This window comes from Scyliorhinus canicula, chromosome 9 (genome assembly GCF_902713615.1).
Source record: "Scyliorhinus canicula chromosome 9, sScyCan1.1, whole genome shotgun sequence".
Classification (NCBI taxonomy): domain Eukaryota; kingdom Metazoa; phylum Chordata; class Chondrichthyes; order Carcharhiniformes; family Scyliorhinidae; genus Scyliorhinus; species Scyliorhinus canicula.
Window position 1 is genome coordinate 153,978,260 of NC_052154.1, and position 26,362 is coordinate 154,004,621.

The following is a 26,362-nucleotide window of genomic DNA, read 5'->3' on the forward strand; positions in this document are numbered from 1 at the left end:
GCAGGAGATAAAAAGGTCTGAGAACATGCACTAACTGATTCAAAAACAGCTTCTTCCCAGCTGTTACCAGAGTCCTGAATGACCCTCGTATGGACTGATCTGATCTCTTCACATATCTTGTCTACTGAGTAGTACTGCACTTCTGTGTGCTTCACCCGATGCTTGTGTCTATGTATTTACATTGTGTATTTATTTATGTCCTGTTTGTTTGTTTTCATGCATGAAATGATTTGTCTGGACTGTATGCAGAACAATACTTTTCACTGTGCCTTGGTACACGTGACAATAAACAAATCCAAATCCACCTTGAAATATCATTTCTCGATACATCAGAGGAGGAATTTTCGAAAATGGGAGGAGAAGGGAATTAAGACACAAAGATTTGGTTCTTAGGGGTCTGTTTGCTGGTTGAAGGAGCTGGAAGCGAAGTATGGGCTGGAGCAGGGGGAAATGTTTAGATACATGCAGGTTCAAGATTTTGCCAGAAAGGAAATACAGAACTTCCCGGAGGAGCCGGCCTCCACATTGCTGGAGGAGGTGCTTATGACAGAGGGACTGGAGAAGGGGGGGTAGTGTCAGCGGTTTACAGAGCTATTTTGGAAGAGGAGAAGGCACCACTGGAAGGGATCAAAGCAAAGTGGAAGGAAGAGTTGGAAGAGGATATGGAGGGGTTCTGGTGTGAGGTGCTCCGAAGAGTGATTGCCTCCACCTCGTGCGCGAGGTTGGGGCTGATACAGCTGAAGGTGGTATACAGAGCACAGCTCACGATTCTTTGAAGTAGAAGATGTGCATGAATGTTGTGGGGGGGTGTCCCTGCTAATCACGTTCATATGTTTTGGTCCTGTCTAAAGCTAGAGGATTACTGGAAGGAGGTTTTTAGGGTAATTTCTAAAGTGGTGCTCATGAAACTGGACCCGGGCCCCCAGGTGGCCATATTTGGTGTATCGGACCAGCCAGGGTTGAAAACGAGTGCGGAGGCAGATGTTGTAGCCTTCGCCTTGTTGATCGCCCGAAGACAGATCCTGATGGGATGGAGGGCAGCCTCTCTACCCTGTGCCCTGGCGTGGCGGGGGTATCTGTTGGAATTCTTGACTCTCGAGAAGGTTAAGTTTTAACTGAAGGGAAGGATGGAGGGGTTCTACAATTCATGGGCACTATTCATCATGCACTTTCAAGAACTGGATAACATCGAACATTAGTTGGGAGGGTTGGGGGGGGGCGGTGTGTGTTGATGGTGAGTATGGGTGATTCCCGATTCCTTTTTGTCATTTGTTTATGTGAACAAGTGGGCTACTGTTTGGGGTTTGGTGTGGGGATGGGATCGTTGTTATTGACATGGGGATTTACATATTTGTTACTGATTATTGTTTATTGTTGGTGGGTGTAAATTTGGGAGAAAATGTGAAAAAGGAGAATAAAGAAATGTTAAAAAAAAAACATCAGAAGAGGAGGCTTTTATCAAGGAAGAAAGACTTGGATAGGGTTTGAACGGGTCTTTAATGGCTGTGGATGGGAGGGTTTGCTTGGGGATGTTTCAGTATACATTTCTGGTTATTTGGGCTTCTTATTCTGTATTGGAGGGAGCGGGGAATGTCCAGTGTATATATTGTTTGGGAGATAGCCGGGCGCAATGTAGTCGGGGGTAATGGCTAAGGCAGCAACATGGATAATACATGGCATATGGTGGGGTGTTGGGAATTACAAGGGCTTTGGTTTCGGTTATTCCTTTGTAACAGAGGCGGGTGAGGGGACCTACTCTTTTTTTTCTTGGTTCGTTGTCCTGGCGGAGCCACCTCACTAGCAGTTATGTCACAGCTAGCGGACCGGACTGAGTTGGGGATAAGGGGCTGTGGCCCGTTGGATCTGTTTAGACAGATTTTGATCAGTCTAGCGATTTGTTTGGTGGGGGGGAGGGGGGATTGGTGAAGAGGGAGCATTGTTCTTTGGGAGGTAGCTCATGTTTATAGGTTTGGGGGGGGGGGGGGGGGGGGGGGTAAGAGTGCTGTCGGGAGAGTGACCAAAGGTTTTTCTTTGTCTTGATTAGTGGCCATCTTGGGCAAGTCCTGGTTCCAGGAATTTAGAGTAAGGATGGGACAATTCCTCAGTGGAAATGGCTGAATCGGTGGTGGTGGTTTGATTGGGGGGGGGGGGGGGGGGAAGAGAACCCCTGATCATCAGACTACTCACTTGGAACGTTAAAAGTACGACATGAGGGGAGCAATCAAGGGGTTCTATTGGAGATGGTAACCTTCTATTGTTTATTTAAAGGAATTGGTCACCTCTAATTATTAAGGGGGTAGAGGGAATTTAGGTTTCCTGATGGGGTTGTTCTATTTTTCTTCTTTTTTATGGTTGATGTAAGTAAATTTGTTTTTTTTCCTATTTTGTATTTTATAAACTGAAAAATTTTAACGAAATTATATTTTTTCAAAAAGCCTGGGTTGTTGGGATACAGCCGAGGTACGTTGCAATTACCAGGGTTGAATTTGAGATATCCACTTTGGAATTATTGAGTCGAGTCAGAGACCAAGTCTCTCCTGCTCGCTCCCATTATCTCAAGTATTTATCATGTCTGATCCTCACAAATTTAAAATAAACCTAGCTTTTATTTACCCTGAAAAAAAGATAGATTATACCTTATTTAAGGGTTGCTGGGCTTTGAGCCTATTCCAGATTCAAAACAGACCACACATTTCCAGGTGAAAGGGTGAAGCCAACAGGAATACTATGCAAAAGCAGCTCAGATGCAAGGAAACAGCAGAAATCATCAAAACGCTTCCTTTAAAATGTTACGAGAGGTCTGACATGAGCAGGTTAGGAAAGCAAAATACTTGGTACTTGCAAGTTTTCAGAGGTGTATGGGGAAGGAATTTCTATTACAGGAGCAGGAATTTATATATACAGGAGCAAGGGTATCATTGGCTGAATGATAAAGGGGCAGAGAGCATATGGTCTTGCTTTTTGTCCAATTAAGTTTCAGCAAGTTTCAATATATTCATAAATTTAACAGGAAGCAGGATTAGTATTAAGACTGTCACAGCACAAAACCCAGACCATGCCTGTCATAGCCAAAGTAACATTGCAGCATGCCAATCATTAGTGTTTACACTTGCCATTCAATACAATACAATACTACCTGAGAGAACTTTTTCTTCATTTCATCAAAAATACTTTGTCTGCAACTCCAGAACATCCCCTAAGACGCATAATACATGAAATTACAAACTTGATGAAATAAGAATTTAGGTCTTTATTGAAAGGTACCCAATGGGAAACGCATGCCAGAATATTAAAAAACAGGAAACTTCCAAGTAAGCAGAGATTAGACTGGAGTGAAATTTTACAAAGCAAAATTGTTGTAATAAAATTTGATGAGTGAGCATCATTTTGTTTTAAAACAAACACAAGATGGTAATTTTGCTGCACTGGACTGGCATAATGAAATTACAGTATGATTAAGCTTGTAATGTATTTTTGAATGTTTGAACATAATGAAATTACAGTATGATTAAGCTTGTAATGTATTTTTGAATGTTTGAACAAAGTTCAATGAAATCAACATAAAGGTTAAAACCTTGATAACCAAATTGCCATCCAACAACAGAACACACTGATCAGAATTATTTTACCAGCTACAAGTGTTGAAATTCAATCACAGTATCACATTTCATGCTTTAAGGAATTAATACTACCTGCATAAATTCTGTCAAACCATGAGAATTTAATATAAAATTCATCTCAATCTTTGGGATGTATATTTGTCATAGCTCTACTGCCAATTCTTTGTAGCAGACGAGCAAATAGGAAACGCTTAGGAATATAGAAAGTCAGAGAGATCTGGGCGTACAGGTCCACACAGATCTTTGAAGGTGGCAACACAAGTGGACACGGTAGTCAAGAAAGCATATGGAATGCTTGCCTTCATTGAACGGGGCATCGAGTAATAAAACTTACTTTTGCAACTATCGAAAATCTCTCTATCTATCTGAACTTCTATCTTTCGCAGGCAGTTGGGGGGCTTGTAATAAACTCCCAACGTTGTGATTGCCTCCTTCCTGTTCCTGGCCTCTACCCAGAGTGCCTCATTGTATGAGCCCTCAGAAGTGTTCTCCTATGGATATAATATTCTCCTTCACCAGTAATGCTACTCCCCCACCCCTTTTACATCCCCCCCCCCATCTCTCCTGAAGCATCTATAGCCTCCAACGTTCAGCTGCCAATCCTGCCCTTCCTTTAACCATGTTTCTGTGATAGCCACATCATAATTCCAGATGCTAATCAGTGCTCTAAGTTCATCTGCCTTTCCCGCTATACATCTGGTGTTGAAGCAAATACACTTCAAACCACTGCGTTTGAGCAGAGAGTGATGTTGTTCTCTTATTTTTGTTCTCTATTTCCCCTTCAGTTATTACACCTTCCAAATTAGCGCTCTGGTTCCCACCCCCGGCCATACTAGATTAAATCCTCCCGAGTGACTCTAGCAAACCTCGCAGCCAGGATATTGATGTCCCTCCAGTTTAGATGCAACCCATTCTTCTTGTACAGGTCACACCTACCCCGGAAGAGATCCCAGTGGTAACTCCCTCCTGACTACCCAAAGCCTGTCCAACATCACAAGGTACAAAATCAGGAGTGTGATGTAATACTCTCCACTTGCCTGGATGAGTGCAGCTCCAACAACACTCAAAAAGCTCAACACCATCGCCACAAAGCAGCCCCACTTTATTGGCGCCCCTCCAAAATCTGAAACATTCGCTCCCTCCACCACCGCCGACAAACAGTGGCAGCTGTGTGCACCATCTACAAGATGCATTGCAGCAACTCATTGAGGCTCCTTAGGCAGCACCTTCAAAACTAGCAGAGATAGTTTGAAAGTATTACTGGGAATGAATTATAAAATGGATTTAACCCACTTGGTGACTGGCCCTCAAACCTTAGCCTTAGTGGATAATTAAAGAATCTATTATAGCTCATGTTTGTCTAATTTGAACATATGAACTCTAGACAAAAGACAAAATTTGAAAACTGCCAATGTCCCCAAATAAATTGTCAACTCGATACAGTGAAACTGGAAGGATATACGAAAGAGAATTTAGATAGATGTTCATGTTAGGTTGTGGTCAAATGCAGGGAGCTTTCTGCCATATACAAAATAAACTCGAACATTGTCACCGCTTCAGAGGATTATTTGAAAAGCTTTTCATCCACACATCTTCCTATTGCAGAATACCAAACAATTTCATATAAAACTTTGAGTTATCAGCTTCTAACAATGTTGATTGAGAATATAAGACAAATTTTGCATCAACTCTGTTCCCGTTTGGATAGTTCTTTATGAGTTCAGATATTGGGCTGTCCCAAGTGGTGAGCTTAGTTTCATAGCGTATCTCTCTTCAAATGTCACTTCCATGTACACTTTGTCAAATTTATTTGGTGGTTGTTGAGTTATTGGAATGCTCGTCAATAATTACAAAAATCAATTTGAACAATGGATTTGGCAGCATGTGTATGCGGGAATGTTTTATTAATATTCCTATTGCTTCATCTGCATTCTGAATCTATTTAGAAACAATCACTGCAGTCCATCTGGTGTATGTACAACCACAATAGTTGTTAGGGAGGGAGTTCCCGTACCAGCCTCCCCGAACAGGCGCCGAAATGTGGCGACTAGGAGCTTTTCATAGTAACTTCATTTGAAGCCTACTTGTGACAATAAGCGATTTTCATTTCCAGGTTTTTGACCCAGCGACAGCGAAGGAACTGCAACATAGTTTCAAGGCAGGAGTGTGCGTGAATTGGAGAAGAACTTGCAGGTGGTGGGGTTCCCATACATCTGCTGTCCTTGTCCTTTTCGATGGCTGAGGTTGTAACTGTGGAAGGTGCGGCTAAAGGAAGCGTGACAAATTGCCTTTTATCTTGCAGAAGGTATACACAGCTTCCTCATTGCACTGATCATGGAGGGAATTCATGTTTAAGGTTTGGGATGGGGTGATCAAGTGGGCCGCATTGTCCTGTTGAGCATATTGAATGTTGTTGGAGCTGCACTCATCCAGGCAAGGGGAGAGTATCCCATCAGACTTCTGGCATTTGCCAAGTAGATGGGAGTAAAGTTTTGAGGAGTCAGGAGTTGTGTTTTTCACTTCAGAATTCCCAATCTCTGACCAGCTCTTATATCCACAGCATTTATACGGCTGATCCAGTTATGTTTCTGGTCAATGGTAAACCCCCCCACAAGGATATTGGTGGTGGGGGAATTCAGTGATGATAATGCCGTGGAATGCATGATTAGATTATCCCTTGTGGGGGTGGTCATTGCCTGACAAAACATAGATTAGTGGTTAGTACTGTAGCTTCACTGCGCCAGGGTCCTAGGTTCAATTCCCCGCCGGGTCACTGTCTGTACGTTCTCCCCGTGTCTGTGTGGGTTTCCTCCGGGTGTTCCGGTTTCCTCCCACAGTCTAAAGACATGCAGGTTAGGTGGATTGGCCATGATAAATTGCCCTTAGTGACCAAAAAGGTTAGGAGGGGTTATTGGGTTACAGGGATAGGGTGGAAGTGAGGGCTTAAGTGGGTCGGTGCAGGCCAGATGGGCTCAATGGCCTCCTTCTGCACTGTATGTTCTATGTCCTAGCTATGACAGCGAAAATTGATATAACGAAGACTCTCAAATTTAATAAGAGTAATTTTTGGATGAGCAGAACATTGCAAAATAAATAGCAATTCATTGTTGGCAGGGACAATACACTTTAAATAATTCATCACACAAAATTATATATCCAATGATAAAGTAGAGAGAATGAAGGAAACAAATTTTTTTTTTCCAGGCATGGGAAAATTAAGAAGAAATCTACAAGTGGCTCAGAAGACAGAGATGAGTTTCCAAAAATATATGCATGACATGTCAACTTTTATGATAAATTTCCATGTCCACATTTATATTGGAAACGGTCTCTACAGAAAATCAAAATATAATTTCAGTACTGGCAGTCTTCAACATTGTGACGTTTGAGTTACGACCAATGACACTTACAGCATTTATAAATTGACACCGCATTTCGATGCCTCGCCAGCACTTTTAAACATGCGCAATGATGTTCTGTGTTACACCTCTGTATGACTGGTCAGGTTGAAATTTCTTTGTTAGGTTATAAACAAGTGTTTTATTCCGTTAAATTTTTTTGGTACAACCTTCATGATTTTAATGCACTTATACACATATGTTGTATTTAATAACTGCTCAGATTCATAGATGTTCAAGGTTAGGCAGGCAACCAACAGTGATCGATAGCTTCATTATATCCCCCATATTAATTGAGGAACTTGTGCTAAGGCGTACAGGCATCAATAGTCGCTTCAGTGACTTGAGAGAGCAACAGTTAAAGAGCATTGAACATCACCGGGAGCCCCACGAGTGATTTCCGCCCTTGGTTGAGAAACCAATCCCTCGTTTATGACATTATTCCTGGGGGGAAATTGGTTCCAACTTACGACATTTCAACTTACAATGCGATTTTCAGGAACCAGTTATACTGCAAGTCCAAGGATTGCCTGGATACCCTTCACAGTGGAGCCCCTACAGCATCATTAGCAATGGAAAATGGAGGAGTGTTGGAAACAATATAAAACTAGCAAACTAAAGAGAGATCGGAATAGATAAGAGAGGGAAGAGAAATTGCTGAAAACACGGAACACACAAAGCAGCATCTGTAGAGAGGACAAGTATGACCTTATCTTCCTCTTTCCAAAGGAGCTGTCAGCAATGCCAAGCTTTGGCAGCATTTGATTTCACATTTCCAACATCCATTATACGTGGGTATATTGTTTTTGTGAAGGAGTTTGTTAGACCCATGTGGCAAATGTCAATATCAATTAGTACAAGCCATTGAAATAATGATAAAGGAAATAAGCAAAGTGGAATATGAAAAATAAATGGTAATACAGGATACAACTCGGGTGAGGAATCTGGATAGATCACTGATGTGCTCAATGCAATCTCCAACGCTGAAAAAGCTTGGCTGCCTCAGCAGGAGAATTGATGGCGAGTACCCATTTATATTTCCTGATTGAAACAACAATTCTATCTCATAGAGAGTGCCTCCCCCAACAATTGATATTTAAATGCATAAAAGGGCCAATTCTAAATATTTTTAAGTGAATAGAAGTAGCTTCAAAAACTATCCAGGCAGTTCCTCTGGTGTACCCAAGGATCAGTCCTTGGCTCTCTCCTATTTCTCATTTAGATGCTGCTTGTCTGTGACATCATCTGAAGGCAAAGCATGAGTTCACACATGCACCAGCTACATCTCACCATAATCTCTCTTGACTCGCCCACCAGTGGTAAATTATCAGACTTCTTGTCTGACATCCAGAGATTTCCTCCAATTAAATATTGAAGAATGAAGCCATTTGTTTTGTGCCCTTTCCAAACTGGTTCCCTAGTCACCAACTCATCCCTCTCCCTGGTAACCATCTGAGATTAAGCCCGTTTGTTCGCAACCTCTGTCACATTTGATCCCAAGATTAGTACTTTTTAAAAATTTGTTCATGGAATGTGGGCATCGCTGGCTGGGCCTGCATTTATTGCCCATCCCTCAGGGCATTTAAGAGTTATTCACATTGCTGTGGATCTAGTCATATGTAGGCCAGATTTCCTTCCTAAAGGACATTAGTGAACCACATGTTTTTTTAAAAGCGACAATGATTCCATGGTCACCGTCTAAACATTAATTCCATATTTTTATTGAATTCAAATTTTACCATCTGCCATGACGGGATTTGAACTTAGGTCCCCAGAGCATGACTTTGGATATCTGAATTACTAATCCAGTGATGGTACCACTAAGCCACTGCCTCCCCTTGCTATCAATCTCATACTCATGTCATCACTAACACCATTTAGTTCTATCTCCTTAAAGCCTCTCCACTTTGTTCTGTTTCAGTTCACTTGATGCTGAAACCCTCGTTCCTGCCTTTTTTACCTCTTGTTCTCCCAAAATGGCACTGGAGCAAGGCGACTCTCTGCGAGCTCTCCCCAGATCCATTTTTACTTAACTTATACTCGTTCTAATCTTTTAAAATTTAATTCTAAGACTAATATTATTACTAACCTCTCTCTTTTATCTTTTCTTGCAGGCTTGAACATCCTCCGAAGCCCGTGGAGACCTTTTGACACGCCCTGTATGCTTCATCCGATGCTGGTGCTGATGTAGTTACATTGTATACCTTGTGTTGCCCTATTATGTATTTTCTTTTATTCCCTTTTTTCCCCATGTACTTAATGATCTGTTGAGCTGTTTGCAGAAAAATACTTTTCACTGTACCTCGGTACATGTGACAATAAACAAATCCAATCCAACACATGCATCTATTCCAATGCACGCATGGCTTTTCTCCCACATTCTACCTCTGTAAACTTGAGGTTATCCAAAATCTGCTGCCTGTTTCTTAGTTCACAGCAAGTTGCTCCTCCCATTCTTGCCTTTGCTGATGTACATGAGTTCCCAGTTAAGCAACAACTTAATTATAAAGTTCTCATCCTTGTTTTCAAATCTCTCCATGGACTCACCCCTCCCTATCTCTGTAATTTCTTCCAGCTCCACAAACCCGAGTTATCTGCACTCTTCTAATTTTAACTTCTTGTGCATTCCCAATTTTAATTGTTCTACCATTGGTGGCTGTGCCTTCAGTTGCCCCGAAGGAGTGTTCTGGAATGCCCACCCTAGACCTCTCACCCCTCTAACTTCAGACACTTCGAAAAACCTACCACTTTGACCAAGCTTTTGGTAAACTTACCTGATATTTCCTTACAAGGCACAGTGTCACATTTTGTTTTATAAAAGGCCTGTGTAGCACCTTGGGATGTTTTATTATGTTAAAGGTACTGTAAGACCATAAGTAGCTGTTGTTTCTGGAGCTTTCACCCCATACTCCCTTACTTTCTCAAGTGGCCCTTTTTAAATATATGCTGACATTGTACTGGCAATACATAATCTAAGACTTACTGCTTTACTAATTCTGCACTGCTGTCTGAAGTCAGGTCAGGTCCCAACGCCAAATTTATACTGTTGTTGCAAGGTGGGCTTACTCTTAGAACGCAAGTGAAGGATAGAACACTAGTCCCAGGATTGGCAGCAAGTTTGTATAAAACAGTGGTTCTGCAAGATTGTGGAAAAACTTCATCAGTAGTCGTCAATAGTGGTGTGAGCTCAATGTTGGCACGAGCAGAGTAAACTAATACGAGACTGGGAATTTGAGCTACAAGGAGGTATTCAGGATACTGCACAGGGTGAAATAAAAGGTGACCCAGGGGAGTAACGTTTTCCAGGTGCTCAGAGATATGGATTATTGGATGCTAAGAATTTGTTAGGCTTGATCACAAACTCTGAACCATTGCTAAAGTTGAAAAGAGGATTTAGGTTCAACTAATTATCAGAGCGCCAGGGACCCAGGTTCGATTCCCGGCTTGGGTCACCGTCTGTGCGGAGTCTGCACGTTCTCCCCGTATCTGCATGAGTTTACTCAGGGTGCTCCGGTTTCCTCACACAAGTCCCGAAAGACATGCTTGTTAGGTGAATTGGAAACCCTGAATTCTCCCCCAGTGTATCCGAACAAGCACCGAAGTGTGGCGACGGGGATTTTCACAGTAACTTCATCGCAGTGTTACTGTAACCTACTTGTGAAACTAATAAAGATTATTAATCTCCCATACTTTGACCTAACCACTTAACTAGTCCTAGTCGCTTTGATTGTTATTAATCACAAACATGCTAATCAACTAGCAATGAGGTTTGCTACCATCAGCATTTTCAATACATTAGAAGGAGTACTTACTACAGCTGTACATCAGAGCACCCAGGCCAAACTTTCAGTTAACAGCAGTGGCCATTGCCAATTAGCATCAACTGTTTTATTACCAGAGTAATCAATCTCACTTACCTTTATTCTAGCTTGCCTCTTCTTGTTGCCTTTAAAGCATTTTGCAAAGTACACATTCTTAAATATCAGAATTACATCCACTGGTTAATCACTGCGTGAGAATAAACCATCTCAGCAAGACTTATGAGACTGTTCTAAATCCACCTTAGATACATTTTACGACTCTAAGGTCGTTAAGGGTGCAGAAATCCATGAAATACCACAAACATTTTCCCACATGGTAAATGTTACTGGATCATAATTCCCCAAATCAGGCATATTTCCGCACGTCAAAATTAGATGTTGTCTTCGCATTTTCAAGTAAATTCCCTGCATTCTTTTCCAAAAATAGTCTAATTATTTCCTCCCACGTTTAATTTTTTTTTGAGGTAAGTCTCTCCTGCTACATGTGACTTGTAAACATTTTAATCTTGTTAAAGATTATTTTCCCCCTCACAACATATGCTTTTGTGTCTCTTTTACAAGTTCCAATTTAGTTAGGCGTGCCCCAGCAGGTTTCACACATGCAGTTCAAAAACCAACCCGAACTGAATAAACACTTTCAATTCAGACCAAATCATCTGTAGTTCAGATAAAGTAGTTCCCTCTTCTAAAGTTATACATGCTGAACCCAGTGCCAATACACAAACTCCAGACTGAAATCATTGCATTTCTTAATACCCAACATCAACTACAACATAGAAAAGGTAATCCAACAAATTAGTAGCTCTCGCTTGCCTTCCATTGAAAATAAGTCTTGGTTGCACATCTGTATTTAGCAGATGCTTTTCCTTTACTGCTAAATTTTCCAGATTCCAACACTCTTGGTTCCATCGCTCTGACTCCCAACAAAAATAAACAACGGCCAGTGACCCAAATCTAACCATAGTTTCATCAAGTCATGAGAGTGAGAGACAGACCCCTTCACAAAATAATTGTTCTTTTGCTTTTAGGTAGCTTGTGTTGCACACACTAATCAGGATGCCAGTGTGGCTTCAACCAGAGGGCGGACTGGATTAAGAACACTTAATATCACAATTATCACATTTGCTACAAACTTTAGCCTTTCCATTCTCTTAACACCATGACACAGGTATAATAAAGCAGTTCATTTGTCCTGACGTTCTCAAGTAGTTCAAATAACCAATCAAATCACTAAAGCTACAGGCTGCTTCAATAAGCTTTCTAAAAATAACTATGCATTACATTAAAAGTATTTCAGCTTTGCTTACAGCCTTAATTCTCACACCGTGAATTTGGCAGTATTATCAGATTAGGCATATTTTTAACAACAGATAATAGTTATGTACTGCTGAAGCAGGCACTACGTAACTCAAACACCTGCTCACTTGTTTGTTTGCAAGAGTTCTCACAAACAAAAACATCTCCTTTTATGAAATAGCTGCAGGAATATAACAAACTAAACTAAAGCACTTTCAAGTAAATTCAATAAGTCAAAATCTCAGTAAAAGTTTTGGATTAACTAAGAAGGCAGCATCCATCTCAGTGGCTCATCTTGTGTCTTCTGGTTGAATTCCTTGACAATCACAGAGCACATTTACAACAGCTTGAATGTATATAGTGACTGTAACATATTAAAGACTTCTTTCTCACAGGAGCAGATTCAGACACAGTATGACCAAAGCCTTGGTCAAAGTGATAGGTTTTAAACTAAATTCCAATGACAAAATTGAATAGTTTACATTTAGAGTTCTATATACAGTTCTCCAAAAATCAAAATAAACCAACCCCATCTCTTAAGGAAACCCTAATTTGCCCCCTTTAGCAAGAGAATCTACCTGCAAATAATCAACCAGGCGAAGGCTAAAACATCTGCCCCCACTCCCGCCTGGAACTCCGGCAGATCCGACACCCTGAATATGCCCCAGGGGACCCAGCTCCAAATCCACTTGCAGGATTACCGACATGGTGGTGAAAAACCCCCAAAATATCTTCAACCAGGAGCTGGGAAGGAACAGAACATGTGCACTTGATTAGCCTACGCCCTCCCACACCATTCGCAAGCATCCTCGCCCCTCCAACAGCCGGCTCATCCTTGACTTCATCAAATGTGCCCTGTAACCTTTAACTGCATCAACCCCAACCTCGTGCATAAAGTGGAGGAGTTCACCCTCCGCAGCACCTCACAGCCCAGTCCCTCCTCCAGCGCCATCCCCAACTCCTTCGCCCACTTGGCCTTAACCTCCTCATCTTCCAACCGGATATGCCAATAAGGTTCAATGAAATAGAGCTGGAGGAGGTTCGTATGGAGGACAAATCCTGATGTGGACCAAATGTGTCAAATGGTCTGTTTCTGTGTTGCAAATTATATGCAAGAACATCGACAGAATTTCAGATCATTAGAGTAAACTTATTTGTGTCCCAGACTGTATTTTTCATACTCAAGAGGATCAAGGGCTATGGCAGACAAACAGCAAAGTGGAATTCAGGCAACAACCAGATCAGCCATGACCTTACTGAAAGATGGAGCAGACTTGAAGGACCTACGCCTGCTCATAAATTCCATGTCCACCATGAATCTCGTGTTGTATATAGTGTAGAGTTAGTTTATTTAAAATTTTATCTACAAACATGACATCAAAAGCAGAGTGTAAATAATGACCAAAACCACCAGGGCTGTGCAAATATATTTTAAAGACCCTTGATCAGCCAAGCTAATTTCAGCCCAAAATAATTTGTCGCCTTCAAAATCACATTTTGGTTAAAAAGAAAAAAAAATCACAACTTCCCCAATACAGCAAAGCAAATTTATTAAGTTTTAGGTATATGGAAATAAGGTCTGGTTTAAGTAAAAGCAAATAAAAACTTGCAGACCACATCCAAATCAGTTCCACATGGCTCCCAGTCACATCCACTACTTGATTCCATTCAGTTCTTTACAAAATTAAACCAAAACTGATAAACAAAGTAGATAGCTTTGAAGGATTTGCGATGTCCACACAAAATAACCCTCAACCTCGTATGTCAGGAAAAGAACCAAATCACGTCTCCAACCTCAGCATTCTGACTCCTTGCAGAAATACACGGTGGATGCTCAATTCAATATTTTTTTCATGACAGCAACCATTTTCAAACACTAACTCACTTGAATCAATCACGAGACATTCGTACAGTTTACGGATCTGAATGGGACGTAGACTTTTCTGTTCAATTGCACTCTTTAAACATTCCAGACTCCTGTATTATTCTGTATTTCCCTGTGCTGGTAATTAGCAACACAAGTGAACCACACTGCAACACTCCAGTCTGAAATGCTTGCAACCAAATCATTTCCGGATTTTGGAATTTTCTGGATTGTAGAATGTTGTTGGAATGCCAAACCACAAATCTATGAACTGGGAAACATTGTAGAAACATCAGGTAAATATCTACCTGAAGTCTGAAACAAATCAGTACTCTGTTCAAGTGTGTTCCGGCCAACTGACGTTTCCAAACAATACATACACATTTCATTGGAGAGAATGCTTCCACTTATTGGAGAATTCTAAACTAGAGGCTAGAAGTAGGAGATATTTACTAATAAATAAAACTACCAAGAAAAAATGTCTTTACTCTGTGGTTAGAATGTGGTGCGCTTTACTACAGGAAGCAATTGAGATCAAAAGACTATGTTTTCAAACGTGAATATTTAATAGAAAATAGAATAGAAAGTAATTTTGAAAGGCTGAGATGAAATAGATAGAATGGGAGAAGATCCATATGGAACATAAACACCAGCACTGACATTGAAAATGTATGTTCTTGTTTTATTAGTGCGGCATAGTGGCATAGTTGTTTGCACTGCTGCCCCACAACAGCTTTCAATTCCAATCTAGGGTGACCGTTTTTGTCAAGTTTGCACATTCCCTCCAGGTTTGTATGGGTTTCCTCTGGGTACTCCGGTTTCCTCCTAGTCCAAAAATGTGCAGGTTAGGTGGATTGGCCATGCTAAATTGTCCCTCGGTGTCCAAAGGCTGCCTAAATTGCCCAAAGGTTAGATGGCATCACATGGATAGGGTGGGGAGCGGGCGTTCATTCAGAGGGGTTGCGCAGACCCGATGGACTGAATGGCCTCCTTTTGCACTGTAGAAATTTAGTGCTTAATGGTTCCTTTTATTCTTCGCATCTTCCAATGAGAAACATAGCTGTTTAAACATCAAGTGGTTATTCAATGTCTTCTTCAGGCAAAGAATGGTGTTATAACACCCTAGGCTAACGTGCAGTCAATTCGAGCCCTACAGGCCCCGGAGTCACATGAAAGAGATAATTCTTACACAAATTGCGGCCCATGGATCCCAGTAATTACAACCACCAGGATTTTAATTTGAAACACAATTACTGTTTATTTATAACAAGAATAAAGATTAAATATGCAATAATTACAGCTGGATAACAAGCAAGCTAACCTACTCCCCACATTAATTGTCCCTCTACCCTAATATACAAGACAGACAGAAATGGAGTGGAAAGGGGTAAAATTAGTTCTTTGCAGCAGGCTTTCCTCATTGCATACTATTTGATTAAGACCTCTGGATTACAGCTGCTGAGGGGCTTCTTGGCGGAGACATTCATTCAGTACAGTACTTACACAGGCAACAGGCCTTTTGGAAAGTCACTTTAGTTCTGATCAAACTGGGCCATCAACTCAAAGTGTGATTTGGAGTTGGGGACCAAGTCCAATGTGTCAAAGTTTGCAGACGACACTGAGATGAGTGGTAAAGCAAAAAGTGCAGAGGATACTGGAAGTCTACAGGGGGATTTGGATAGTTTAAGTGAATGGGCTAGGGTCTGGCAGATGGAATACAATGTTAACAAATGTGAGGTGATCCATTTTGGTAGGAACAACAGCAAAACGGATTATTATTCAATGATAAAATATTAAAACATGCTGCTGTGCAGAGGGACTTGGGCGTCCTAGTGCATGAGTCGCAGAAAGTTGGTTTACAGGTGCAACAGGTGATTAAGGCGGCGAATGGAGTTTTGTTCTTCATTGCTAGAGGGATGGAATTCAAGACTAGGGAGGTTATGCTGCAATTGTATAAGGTGTTAGTGAGGCCACACCTGGAGTAGTGTGTTCAGTTTTGGTCTCCTTACCTGAGAAAGGACGTACTGGCGAAGGAGGGTGTGCAGAGAAAACTCACTAGGTTAATCCCCGAGTTCAGGGGATGGATTACGAGGAGAGGTTGAGCAGACTGGGACTGTACTCGTTGGAATTTAGAAGGATACGGCGGGATCTTATAGAAACATATAAAATTATGAAGGGAATAGATAGGATAGATGCAGGCAGGTTGTTTCCACTGGCGGGTGAAAGCAGAACTAGGGGGCATAGCCTCAAAATAAGGAGAAGTAGATTCAGGACTGAGCTTAGGAGGAACATCTTCACCCAAAGGGTTGTGAATCTATGGAATTCCCTGCCCAGTAAAGCAGTTGAGGCTCCTTCATTAAATGTTTTCCAGGTAAAGATAGATAGTTTTTTGAAGAGTAAAGAAATAAAGGGTTATGGTATTCAGGCGGGAAAGTGGAGCTGAGTCCACAAAAGATCAGCCACGATCTCATTGAATGGAGGAGCAGGTTTGAATGGCCAGATGGCCTACTCCTGCTCCTAGTTCTAATGTTCTTATGTTCACATTCAAGATATTTCTTTCTTGAGGCACTATCTCACATCAAACTTGCTTCCAGCTCGTGGTTTGACTTCAAGCCTTTGCAGTCCAGAGAGAATGACACCCAGTCTCGCTGGAGAGAAATTCAGCCCCCCAGAGACCTTACGAAGAGTTTAGCTGGGTCCTTTGGGAGAGAGTTAGTTTAAATCCACCACTCATACTGCAGAAGCAAAAGTGAAATGAAAAACAAGCCTTGTGACTCTGAGAAACACATCAGTAGGATCAGATTAAATCACCACCTGTCACCAGACAGAGCACCGCCCTTTAGGCCAATTCAATCAATCTGAGTCATCACTGATGTCAGTCTAAAACAGCACAGCCTTTGGATCTTCCTCTTTAAATTAAAGGCTGCTTTGTCTTAAAGTCACAGTCCACTAAACATCCATGGACCACAAATGTAACAGCAGAAACAAAAAAAAGGGGAAATAAGGGACTAAACCGAGACAAACAGGAAGGAAGCTTACAATGGTTACAGAATTAGATGAGGGTGCACTGACACAATTTAGCCATCAATTTAAAGTAATGCATTCTGTCTGTCCTTCTTATAAATTCTAACAGGTTTTTGGGCCCACATATACAATGGGAACAATTTATGTGAACTAATTGCACAGAAATGACATGACTGGCCGCAGTGGACAAAAAAGAGGAATAAAGGTAAAGTTGAAAAACTTTAGAAAGGCAGTGAGCAGATTTCTTGAACGGCTGTAGTCATGTGGTGTTGGTACGTAAGTTAGGGAAAGAGTTCCAGAATTCTGATCAAGTGGCAGTGAAGGAACCATGATATAGTTCCAAGTCAGTGCCTTACTTATACGAGAACCAGCAGGTGGGGGTGCTCCCCTGCATCTGCTGCCCTTATGCTTGTAGGTGAACAGATGCATCTACAACAGGTGTACTGATGAGGACAAATAGGTTTGCCCCTCATTAGTTCTCTCACTACCTTCCCCACACCCAGTCTCGCAGCTATGTCCTTCAGGACTCAGTCAGTTTGGTCAGTAGTGGTGCTGTTGAGCCTCTCCCAGTGTCCCCCATCCAGAGTACATTTTTGTGCTTTTGCTACCCTCAGTTCTTCTAAGTGATGTTCAACATATAGCTGCACAGCTGAGTTAGGCAGTAACCAGCAGAAAATCTCCTTGCCCACCTAATGCCATAAGAATTCATAGGTTCTCAGTAAATGTTGGAGACTCCAGAGATACTCCCTCCTGACTTTTGCCACTGTGCTTCCACCTCTGGTGTATCTGTTCTGCCGGCAGGACATACCCAGAGATTGTGCAAGAAAAATCTGGGGCATTGGTTCTACGGTATTGTGTGGGTTATATCAGATGGTTGTTTGACTAGTCTGTGGGACTGCTCGCCCTAGATACTAACGAAGAGGACTTGATGGGGTTGATTGGGCAGCTTGCGCTTTTATTCTTTCTGGTGCTTAAGTGTAAGCTGTACCATCAGTCTGGTTTTATTCTTACTTTTTTGTGACAAGTTTGATACAGCTGAGTGGCTTGCTCAGTCATTTCAGAAGGAAGTTGAAATTCTATTACTTTGCTATGGGTATGGAACTACACATAGACTAGATGGGATCAAGAAAGCAGATCTCCTTCCCTGAAAGACATGAGTGAATCAGATGGATTTTTAACACAATCTTGTAGTTTGTGATCACTATCGCTGAGACTAGCTTTTTATTCCAGATTTATTGAATTTGAATCTTCCCCACCTGCCATGGTGGAATTTTGAACACGTCTCCATAGCATTAGAACAATAGATTGTTTGTCCAGTAATATTACGACTGCACTATTTCCTCCATGCCCTAATTCCAGCCTCTTGAACATCTCCAATTTTAATGCCTGATGGTCGTGCCTTCAAAAGTCTAGGCCCTAATACCTGGAGCTCACTCCCCCAAAAACCTCCACTGCGCAAATCTCTCCCTCTATGATTCTCCTTAAAATCTACACTTCAATCACAGCTCAGTGTCTAATTTTGTCTGATCGTGCTGTTGGCTGTTGTTGTATTACAGTAATCTAAAAACAGATCATCAACCGGAAAGCATCACACTAATCAATAGGAAGCTGAGGTCAGTCAGCGTTGTGTCAGAAACATTGTCAGGGTGAAGTGAAGGAGGGGAGTTGCTATGAAAATAGTTGTGCAAACCTGACTTGAGTGTTTGATGTTCAAACATTTTAAATGCAAGTGTAAGTGTTACATTTCCCAGCCTGAACAACACTCATCCAAAAGATTAAAGAAAATCACCAACACTTTCAGTACTGAAACAGAATCAAACCAGAACTTTTTTAAAACCAAGGAATATCTAAATAAACTTGCATTCAATAAAGAAATTGCCAAACAAAATTGGTTTTCCGTGCAAACACTCATGACAATTAATGATATCAACACTGCATTGGTCTTTTGTGTCTTAAAGTTGCTGTTAACACCATTTTCAGCCAGTATAATTCTTTGAATATAGCAGAACAGGTTGATAAGACTGTTAGGAAAGCATACAGGATCCTTAGTACCTACCTGTCTTGGTTCTGTAACCATTAATATTGTTGAAGAAAGGTTGTACAGTTGGAGCCTGCATCCGTTGGAGTTTAGAAGAATGATAGGTGATCTTAGAACATACAGTGCAAAAGGAGACCATTCGGCCCATCGAGTCTGCACCAACCCACTTAAGCCCTGACTTCCACTGCCTATCCCCATAACCCAATAACCCCTCCTAACCTTTTTTGGTCACAAAGGGCAATTTGGCATCGCCAATCCACCTAATCTGCACATCTTTGGTCTGTGGGAGGAAACCGGAGCACCCGGAGGAAACCCATGCAGACAAGGGGAGAACATGCAGACTCCGCACAGACAGTGACCCAGCAGGGAATCGAACCTGGGACCCTGGTGCTGTGATTTCCACAGTGCTATCCACTTGTGCTACCGTGCTGCCCCATCTTATTGAAACATACAGGATCCTTAAGACTCCTTGACAGGGTGGACATTGAAAAGATATTTCCACTTGGGGGAAAGAAAGGAGCTAGGAGGAAACAGTTTAAAAATAAGGGGTCGCCCATTTAGAATAGAGACGAGGAGAATTTCTTTCTATCAGGACGGTCGTGAGTCCATGGAATTCTCTTCCAAGATAGCAGTGGAGGTAGGGTATTGAGTTAGATAGATTCTTGATTGACATGGGAGTCAAAAGATAGAGGAAGGAAGGAAAGTGGAGCTGAATCCACTATTAGATCAATAATGATCATACTGTATGGCTGAGCAGACTCGAAGGGCTGAATAGCCTACTCCTGATTCATATATTCATAGATTGCCTAACATAAATCATCAATCATGGATTCAAAGGTTTCAGAGAGACTAGAGAAGCTTGAATTGTTCGCTTTAGAGCAAAGATGATTTGGGAGGAAAAGGGGGAAAATAATTAATAGAGGTGCTCGAGATCATGGTGTTTAATAAAGTAAATGAGGAAATTTCCACTGGTTAGAAAGTCAGTAAACGAGGGCACAGATTTTGGAAAATTGACCAAAGATGATGAGGATTTGTTTTAAAAGAGTTCTGATACTCTACCCGAAAAGACAGTGGAAACAAATTCAATCAGAACTTTCAAAAAGCAATTAGATAAACATTAAAAAAGAAATTTGCAGAACTGTGGAACAGCAAGTGCAGTGAGACCATTAAATAGCTCTTGCCGGAGGAACGGGTATAGTGATTCAATGGCCTCCTTCTGTTCTATATGATTCCAGAATTTGGTTCCTTTTCTTAGTATTTAAATAGAACATCAATTGGGTGATGATCAACGCAAGCTAAAATCAATTGCAGGAAAATCAGTCAACTGACAAAGATCATTATTCAGGTAAATATTTGTAGATTCTGTCAGCAAAGCCAAAATGCTCAACACTGCTTGAATAATGTGAGAAACAACCACTTCTGTACTTTTAGAAACCATAAAGTACATGAATGAATAAAAATTGTTTACAGGTCCTACATCCGGACCAAATGCCTGATTCTTTCAAGACACTGAACTACGTACTCTGTGGGCTGAAATCAATTTCACTCAAAATAAATATTAAGCATGGACCTGGGAAATTACAACCTACAAATAATATTGAGGTTTCATGCATCAGTTATTACTAAGCAATGGAAATAAGTCTATCAAAATATAACCTCAATTTCTCTACACATATCTCTGCATGTACATGATCACTTGATCTTAACTGTTGCATTATCCACCTTGGCTGAGTGTGACACTCAGTACTATCTAAACGGCCGGTCAGCAATGGCCATCACCCTGACAGAAGGCCATACTGGACACACCAATCAGAAAATGGATCAAACCTCATCTATGCTGTTCAAAGTGTGCTGATAAGTCAAAGGAAGTCTTTAGATGCCACTAAACCTGGGTCAACTCTGTTGGGTACAAGACCTCAGGAAATATTCAACAGCATAATCAGTAAATACGTCACGACTGATGAATATCTCATCTATTTCGACTGATTGGCATTTGCAGCATCTGATGAACAATCTCACAAAGGAAACTAAAAGAATGGTTGTTACCATCCAACAGAGATCATGAAAATAGCACCCTGCAACAGGAAGCTCTTCATTTATAGTCGTACAGATATGTGGCAATAAGGGGGCAGGCATTTTGCAAAGCGTCTAGTGAAACGCTGAAGGGAAAGTACGTTTATGGACCAAGGTGTAGGAACACAGGAACAGGAGGTGTCAAACGGCTACTTCGTCACTCAATTAATTATACCCTAAACAAGCCATCTTTGTTCCATAACCTTTAATTAATTTGCTTAACAAAAATCAATCAGTTTCACTTTTGATATTTTCATTTGACCTAGTCTCAACAGCTTTATTTTCTGGCAGGGGGCGGGAGAGAAAGACTTTGATGCAAGATCATGACAACGGTTTCATGGTTCATCGGTAGATATCACACAATGTTATTTTCGCTGCATAGTAGCATTTTTTGAAGCAGAAAACAAAATGGTCCACTCCCAATCTTATTAAATTCTCTAAATCAAGTTATTCTTAATTAACATTGTCTAATCCTAATTAGGTCTGCCAGGAATCCAAATTATTTACAAACACATCGATCTAGCTGTCCTGCAAGTCCAATCAAACAGGTCTGGGAATTTCCAGCAGGCTAATAGTTACCATTTCAAAACTCAATCCAACATTCACGTTTACGAATAAGGGTTACCAAAATAAAGTAAATTGGCAAAATATGGGACACATTGAAGTTAATTGGACCAATTCAGGCCTTTGTCCTTCACTGGCCCAGTTGATCCTTACAGACTTACCAGAGAATCCGGAGCACGACCCTTTTTTCCTTTGATTCTGAATGACATTAAAAAATCTCCAAAGATCTTAAACATCGGTAGTCCACACAGTGAGCTTCCTTATGGATTCCCACACTGCCAATTCAAGAGAAGCTATGACCTACGAATCTTTCGCAAAACAGAAGGCCTGGATTACTGTTGAAGGTCACAACAGAGTCTCCACAGTTGGATGGCATCAGTAGTAATTTTCAGTGGCAATATAATGAAGAAATGGTGCAGTATTGCCATAAAACATCCTTTGGATTCAAAGCGTCACCAAATAAAACATCCATTTTCTTTTCAGCAGCACTATTAAGGGAAGCGATACTAGATGTTTGTAGGAAATCAAACAGAAAGTTGAAGCAGCTGCCAGACTTGTTCACCTTAAGAAAACTAAAGTTACAGTACTTAATTAACTTCCTTGTTTCATACCACGGATTGTTGTTCTGGCTACTTCCTGTCCCATGAGCCAATAGCATTCAATTTAATTTGCATACTGACAATCAAAATATAAACCATGGCTAATTTCAGTATCGGTGTTTGCTTACTTTTTCTAAACTGAAAAAGGAACTAACCCTACAACTTGGATGCAGTGTGTTGGCCACAGCTCGATCTGTACTCCTGCACCAAAGCCTCACTCCAGATATTCTGCACTGATATTAGCAATGCAGGGTGTGCCACAATGGTCAGAGTAATAGAAAGAGAGGTGGTGAGGGCGAGGGAGCGGGAGAGGGGGTGAGGGCGAGGGAGCGGGAGAGGGGGTGAGGGCGAGGGAGCGGGAGAGGTGGTGAGGGCGAGGGAGCGGGAGAGGTGGTGAGGGCAAGGGAGCGGGAGAGGTGGGGAGAGCGAGCGGGAGGGAGAGGTGGGGAGAGCGAGCGGGAGGGAGAGGTGGGGAGAACGAGCGGGGGGGGGAGGGGGGGAGAGCGAGCGAGCGGGGGAGGGGGGGGGAGAGCGAGCGAGCGGGGGAGGGGGGGGAGAGCGAGCGAGCGAGAGAGGTGGGGAGAGCGAGCGGGAGAGGTGGGGAGAGCGAGCGAGCGGGAGAGGTGGGGAGAGCGAGCGAGCAGGAGGGGTGGGGAGAGCGAGCGGGAGAGGGTGGGGAGAGCGAGCGAGCGGGAGAGGTGGGGAGAGCGAGCGAGCAGGAGGGGTGGGGAGAGCGAGCGGGAGAGGTGGGGAGAGCGAGCGAGCGGGAGAGGTGGGGAGAGCGAGCGAGCGGGAGAGGTAGGGAGAGCGAGCGAGTGGGAGAGGTAGGGAGAGCGAGCGAGCGGGAGGGAGGTGGAGAGAGCGAGCGAGAGAGGTGGGGAGAGCGAGCGGGAGAGGTGGGGAGAGCGAGCGAGCGGGAGAGGTGGGGAGAGCGAGCGAGCAGGAGGGGTGGGGAGATCGAGCGAGCAGGAGGGGTGGGGAGATCGAGCGGGAGAGGTGGGGAGAGCGAGCGAGAGAGGTGGGGAGAGCGAGCGAGCGGGAGGGAGGTGGGGAGAGCGAGCGAGCTGGAGGGAGGTGGGGAGAGCGAGCGAGCGGGAGGGAGGTGGGGAGAGCGAGCGAGCGGGGAGGGAGGTGGGGAGAGCGAGCGAGCGGGAGGGGTGGGGAGCGCGAGCGGGAGAGGTGGGGAGAGCGAGCGAGCGGGAGAGGTGGGGAGAGCGACCGGGAGAGGTGGGGAGAGCAAGCGAGCGGGAGAGGTGGGGAGAGCGAGCGAGCGGGATGGAGAGGTGGGGAGAGCGAGCGAGCGGGAGGGAGAGATGGGGAGAGCAAGCGAGCGGGAGGGAGAGATGGGGAGAGCGAGCGAGAGGGAGAGATGGGGAGAGCGAGCGAGCGGGAGAGGTGGGGAGAGCGAGCGAGCAGGAGAGGTGGGGAGAGCGAGCGAGCAGGAGAGGGTGGGGAGAGGCGGATCGAGCGGTAAGAGGTGGGGAGAACGAGCGAGCGGGAGAGTGGGGAGAGCGAGCGAGCCGGGAGAGGTGGTGAGAGCGAGCTGAGCGGGAAGAGGTTGGGAGAGCGAGCGAGCGGGAGAGGTGGGGAGAGCGAGCGAGCGGGAGAGGTGGGGAGAGCGAGCGAGCGGGAGAGGTGAGGAGAGCGAGCGGGAGGGAGAGGTGGGGAGAGCGAGCGAGTGAGAGAGGTGGGGAGAGCGAGCGAGGGGGTGTGGGAGGGGGAAGGGGGTGCGGAAGAGGCAAGGTGGTAACAAGGTGGCGGGAATGCCGAGAGGTGGAAAAGAGAACTAGAGGATATGTTTGTTAAGGACCCAGTATAAAAATAAGGGTTTTTCCCATTTCATAATGACGAGAACTCTTTTTCCCCAACAGGGATGTTACACTGTGAAATGTCCAATGAGGACATTGGGCAGCACGGTAGCATTGCAGTTGCACAATTGCTTCACAGCTCCAGGGTCCCAGGTTCGATTCCGGCTTGGGACACTGTCTGTGTGGAGTCTGCAAATCCTCCCCGTGTGTGCGTGGGTTTCCTCCGGGTGCTCCGGTTTCCTCCCACATTCCAAAGATGTGCAGGTTAGGTGGATTGGCCATGATAAATTGCCCTTAGTGTCCAAAATTGCCCTTAGTGTTGGGTGGGGTTACTGGGTTATGGGGATAGGGTGGAGGTGCTGACCTTGGGTAGGGTGCTCTTTCCAGGAGCCGGTGCAGACTCAATGGGCCGAATGGCCTCCTTCTGCATTGTAAATTCTATGATAATCTATAATAGGAGTGGAGGCAGTGTGAGTGAATATTCTTAAGGATAATTTAGATAGATTCTTGATTATTAAGGGTCAAAGGGTATCAGCTGGAGGCAGGAAATTAGGTAAAACCACAATCAGATCATCCATCACCTTGTCAAATGGAGAAGCAGGCTTAAATAGTGGAAAGGCCTCCTCCAACTTCTAATTAATATTATGGTGCAGATCAGCTCTGACCTGATTAAATGCGGTTACATCAGGGGTGGGCAAACTACGGCCCGCGGGCCGCAGGTCTTTATGCGGCCCACCAAGTCATTTTAAAAAAAAAAGTTAATGGGGGGGGCTGTTGGGTTACTTACTGGTATAGGGTGGCTACGTTGACTTGAGTAGGGTGATCCTTGCTCGGCACAACATCGAGGGCCGAAGGGCCTGTTCTGTGCTGTACTGTTCTATGTTCTGTGTTCTATATGAGGCACCCAGAATCATAACCGGGTGAAGTAATTATTTGACTTAATATACTATGCGGCCCTTTAAAATTGTGAATTTCTGAATGTGGCCCTTGCACGGAAAAGTTTGCCCACTCCTGGGTTACATGCTGTCCTCGCCTTTCTTAGAACAGTGACTTCACAAATATTTAAACTGACTGTGAAGTACTTGGGACATCGAGGACATGAGTGGTACGATATAAATGGAACTTGCTTCTGTTCTTTCTACGTTTTTCAATACAAATAAAGGTGCAGTATTAATTGCTTTGCCTTTGTAGTCACTGCATTATTGATGCACTTACCAGTAGTTTGTATCCAATTTCTAGTATATATCACAGTTTGTGGCTCTTTCCTGGATCACATCAGTAAATTAGGGTTTTTATGAAAACGTCAGCACAATCAGTTCACTGGAATACACTCAGTCCTGGCAAGGAGATACGTGAGAAATTTTTAAAAGTGGCCATTACACCACTTACAAAGGATAATAAGGAGAATTGAAGATAAATACCAGGGTTCCAAATGCAGCTCATTATCTGCTGATATCACAGCATGCTATAGACAAAGCAAAGTTATCCCACAACCAACAGACGAGATTAAAATTCTGCAATCCTCCCACATTAGTCCCAAGTAGTGGTGAAAAATTAAACTAACAGAAGGAGGAGGTTCAGTAAACATTCCCACCCTCAATGATGGGGGAAGCTCATCACGGCAGTGCAAAAGGCTGAAGCATTTGCAACCATCTTCAGCCATAAGTGCCGATTGGATGATGCATCACGACCTCTTCCTGAGATCCACGTCATAGATGCCAGTCTTTAGGCCATTCGATTCACTCAGTATGTTACCAAGAAACAGCTGAAGACACCGGACAGGGCAGAGAAAGTGCCCTGACAACATTACAATGGTAGAAGTAAAGAGCTATGGTCCAGAACTAATCACATCCCTAACCAAACTTTTCCAGCATATGAACGAAACTGGAATCTTTCTGACAATGTGGAAAATTACCCAGATATGTCCTTCCTGTTCACAACAAAGCAAAAGGATAAATCGAATGCAGCCAATTACCAATTTGACTGCACGCGATCAACAGCAAAGTGAAGCTAAGCTTGGTCAACAATGCTATTAGGCGTACTTAGTGAGCCTGCTGTGCTCACAGATACTCAGTTTGAGTTCCATCAGGACCTCTTGGCCCCTGACCTCATTACCTGGACAAAAGTGCTGAGCTTGAGGTGAGGTGAAAGTGACTTCCCTCGTTAACAAGGTAGCATCGACTGGAGTGTTTGCATCAAAAAGCCCTCGCAAAACTGGAGTCAATGGGGATCAGGGAAAATCTCTCCACTCGATGAC

General features: G+C 43.2%; 1 protein-coding gene across 4 annotated transcripts in view; it reads right to left on the minus strand.

Annotated features, from left to right (window-relative positions):
* Positions 1–26,362, minus strand: part of usp47 (ubiquitin specific peptidase 47) — a 188,865-nt gene that overhangs the window by 120,291 nt on the left and 42,212 nt on the right. The window contains exon 1 of one of the 4 annotated variants that reach the window (XM_038807975.1): positions 21,860–22,193. The exons of 1 other annotated variant lie outside the window; for it this stretch is intronic. In XM_038807975.1, the coding sequence (XP_038663903.1) occupies positions 21,860–21,934 (75 nt within the window). In that variant the 5' untranslated portion in view covers positions 21,935–22,193. Of the gene's footprint in view, positions 1–10,935; positions 11,076–11,652; positions 11,947–21,859; positions 22,194–26,362 lie in introns of those variants that run through there. 2 more of the 4 variants (XM_038807973.1, XM_038807977.1) reach the window with 2 other exon arrangements.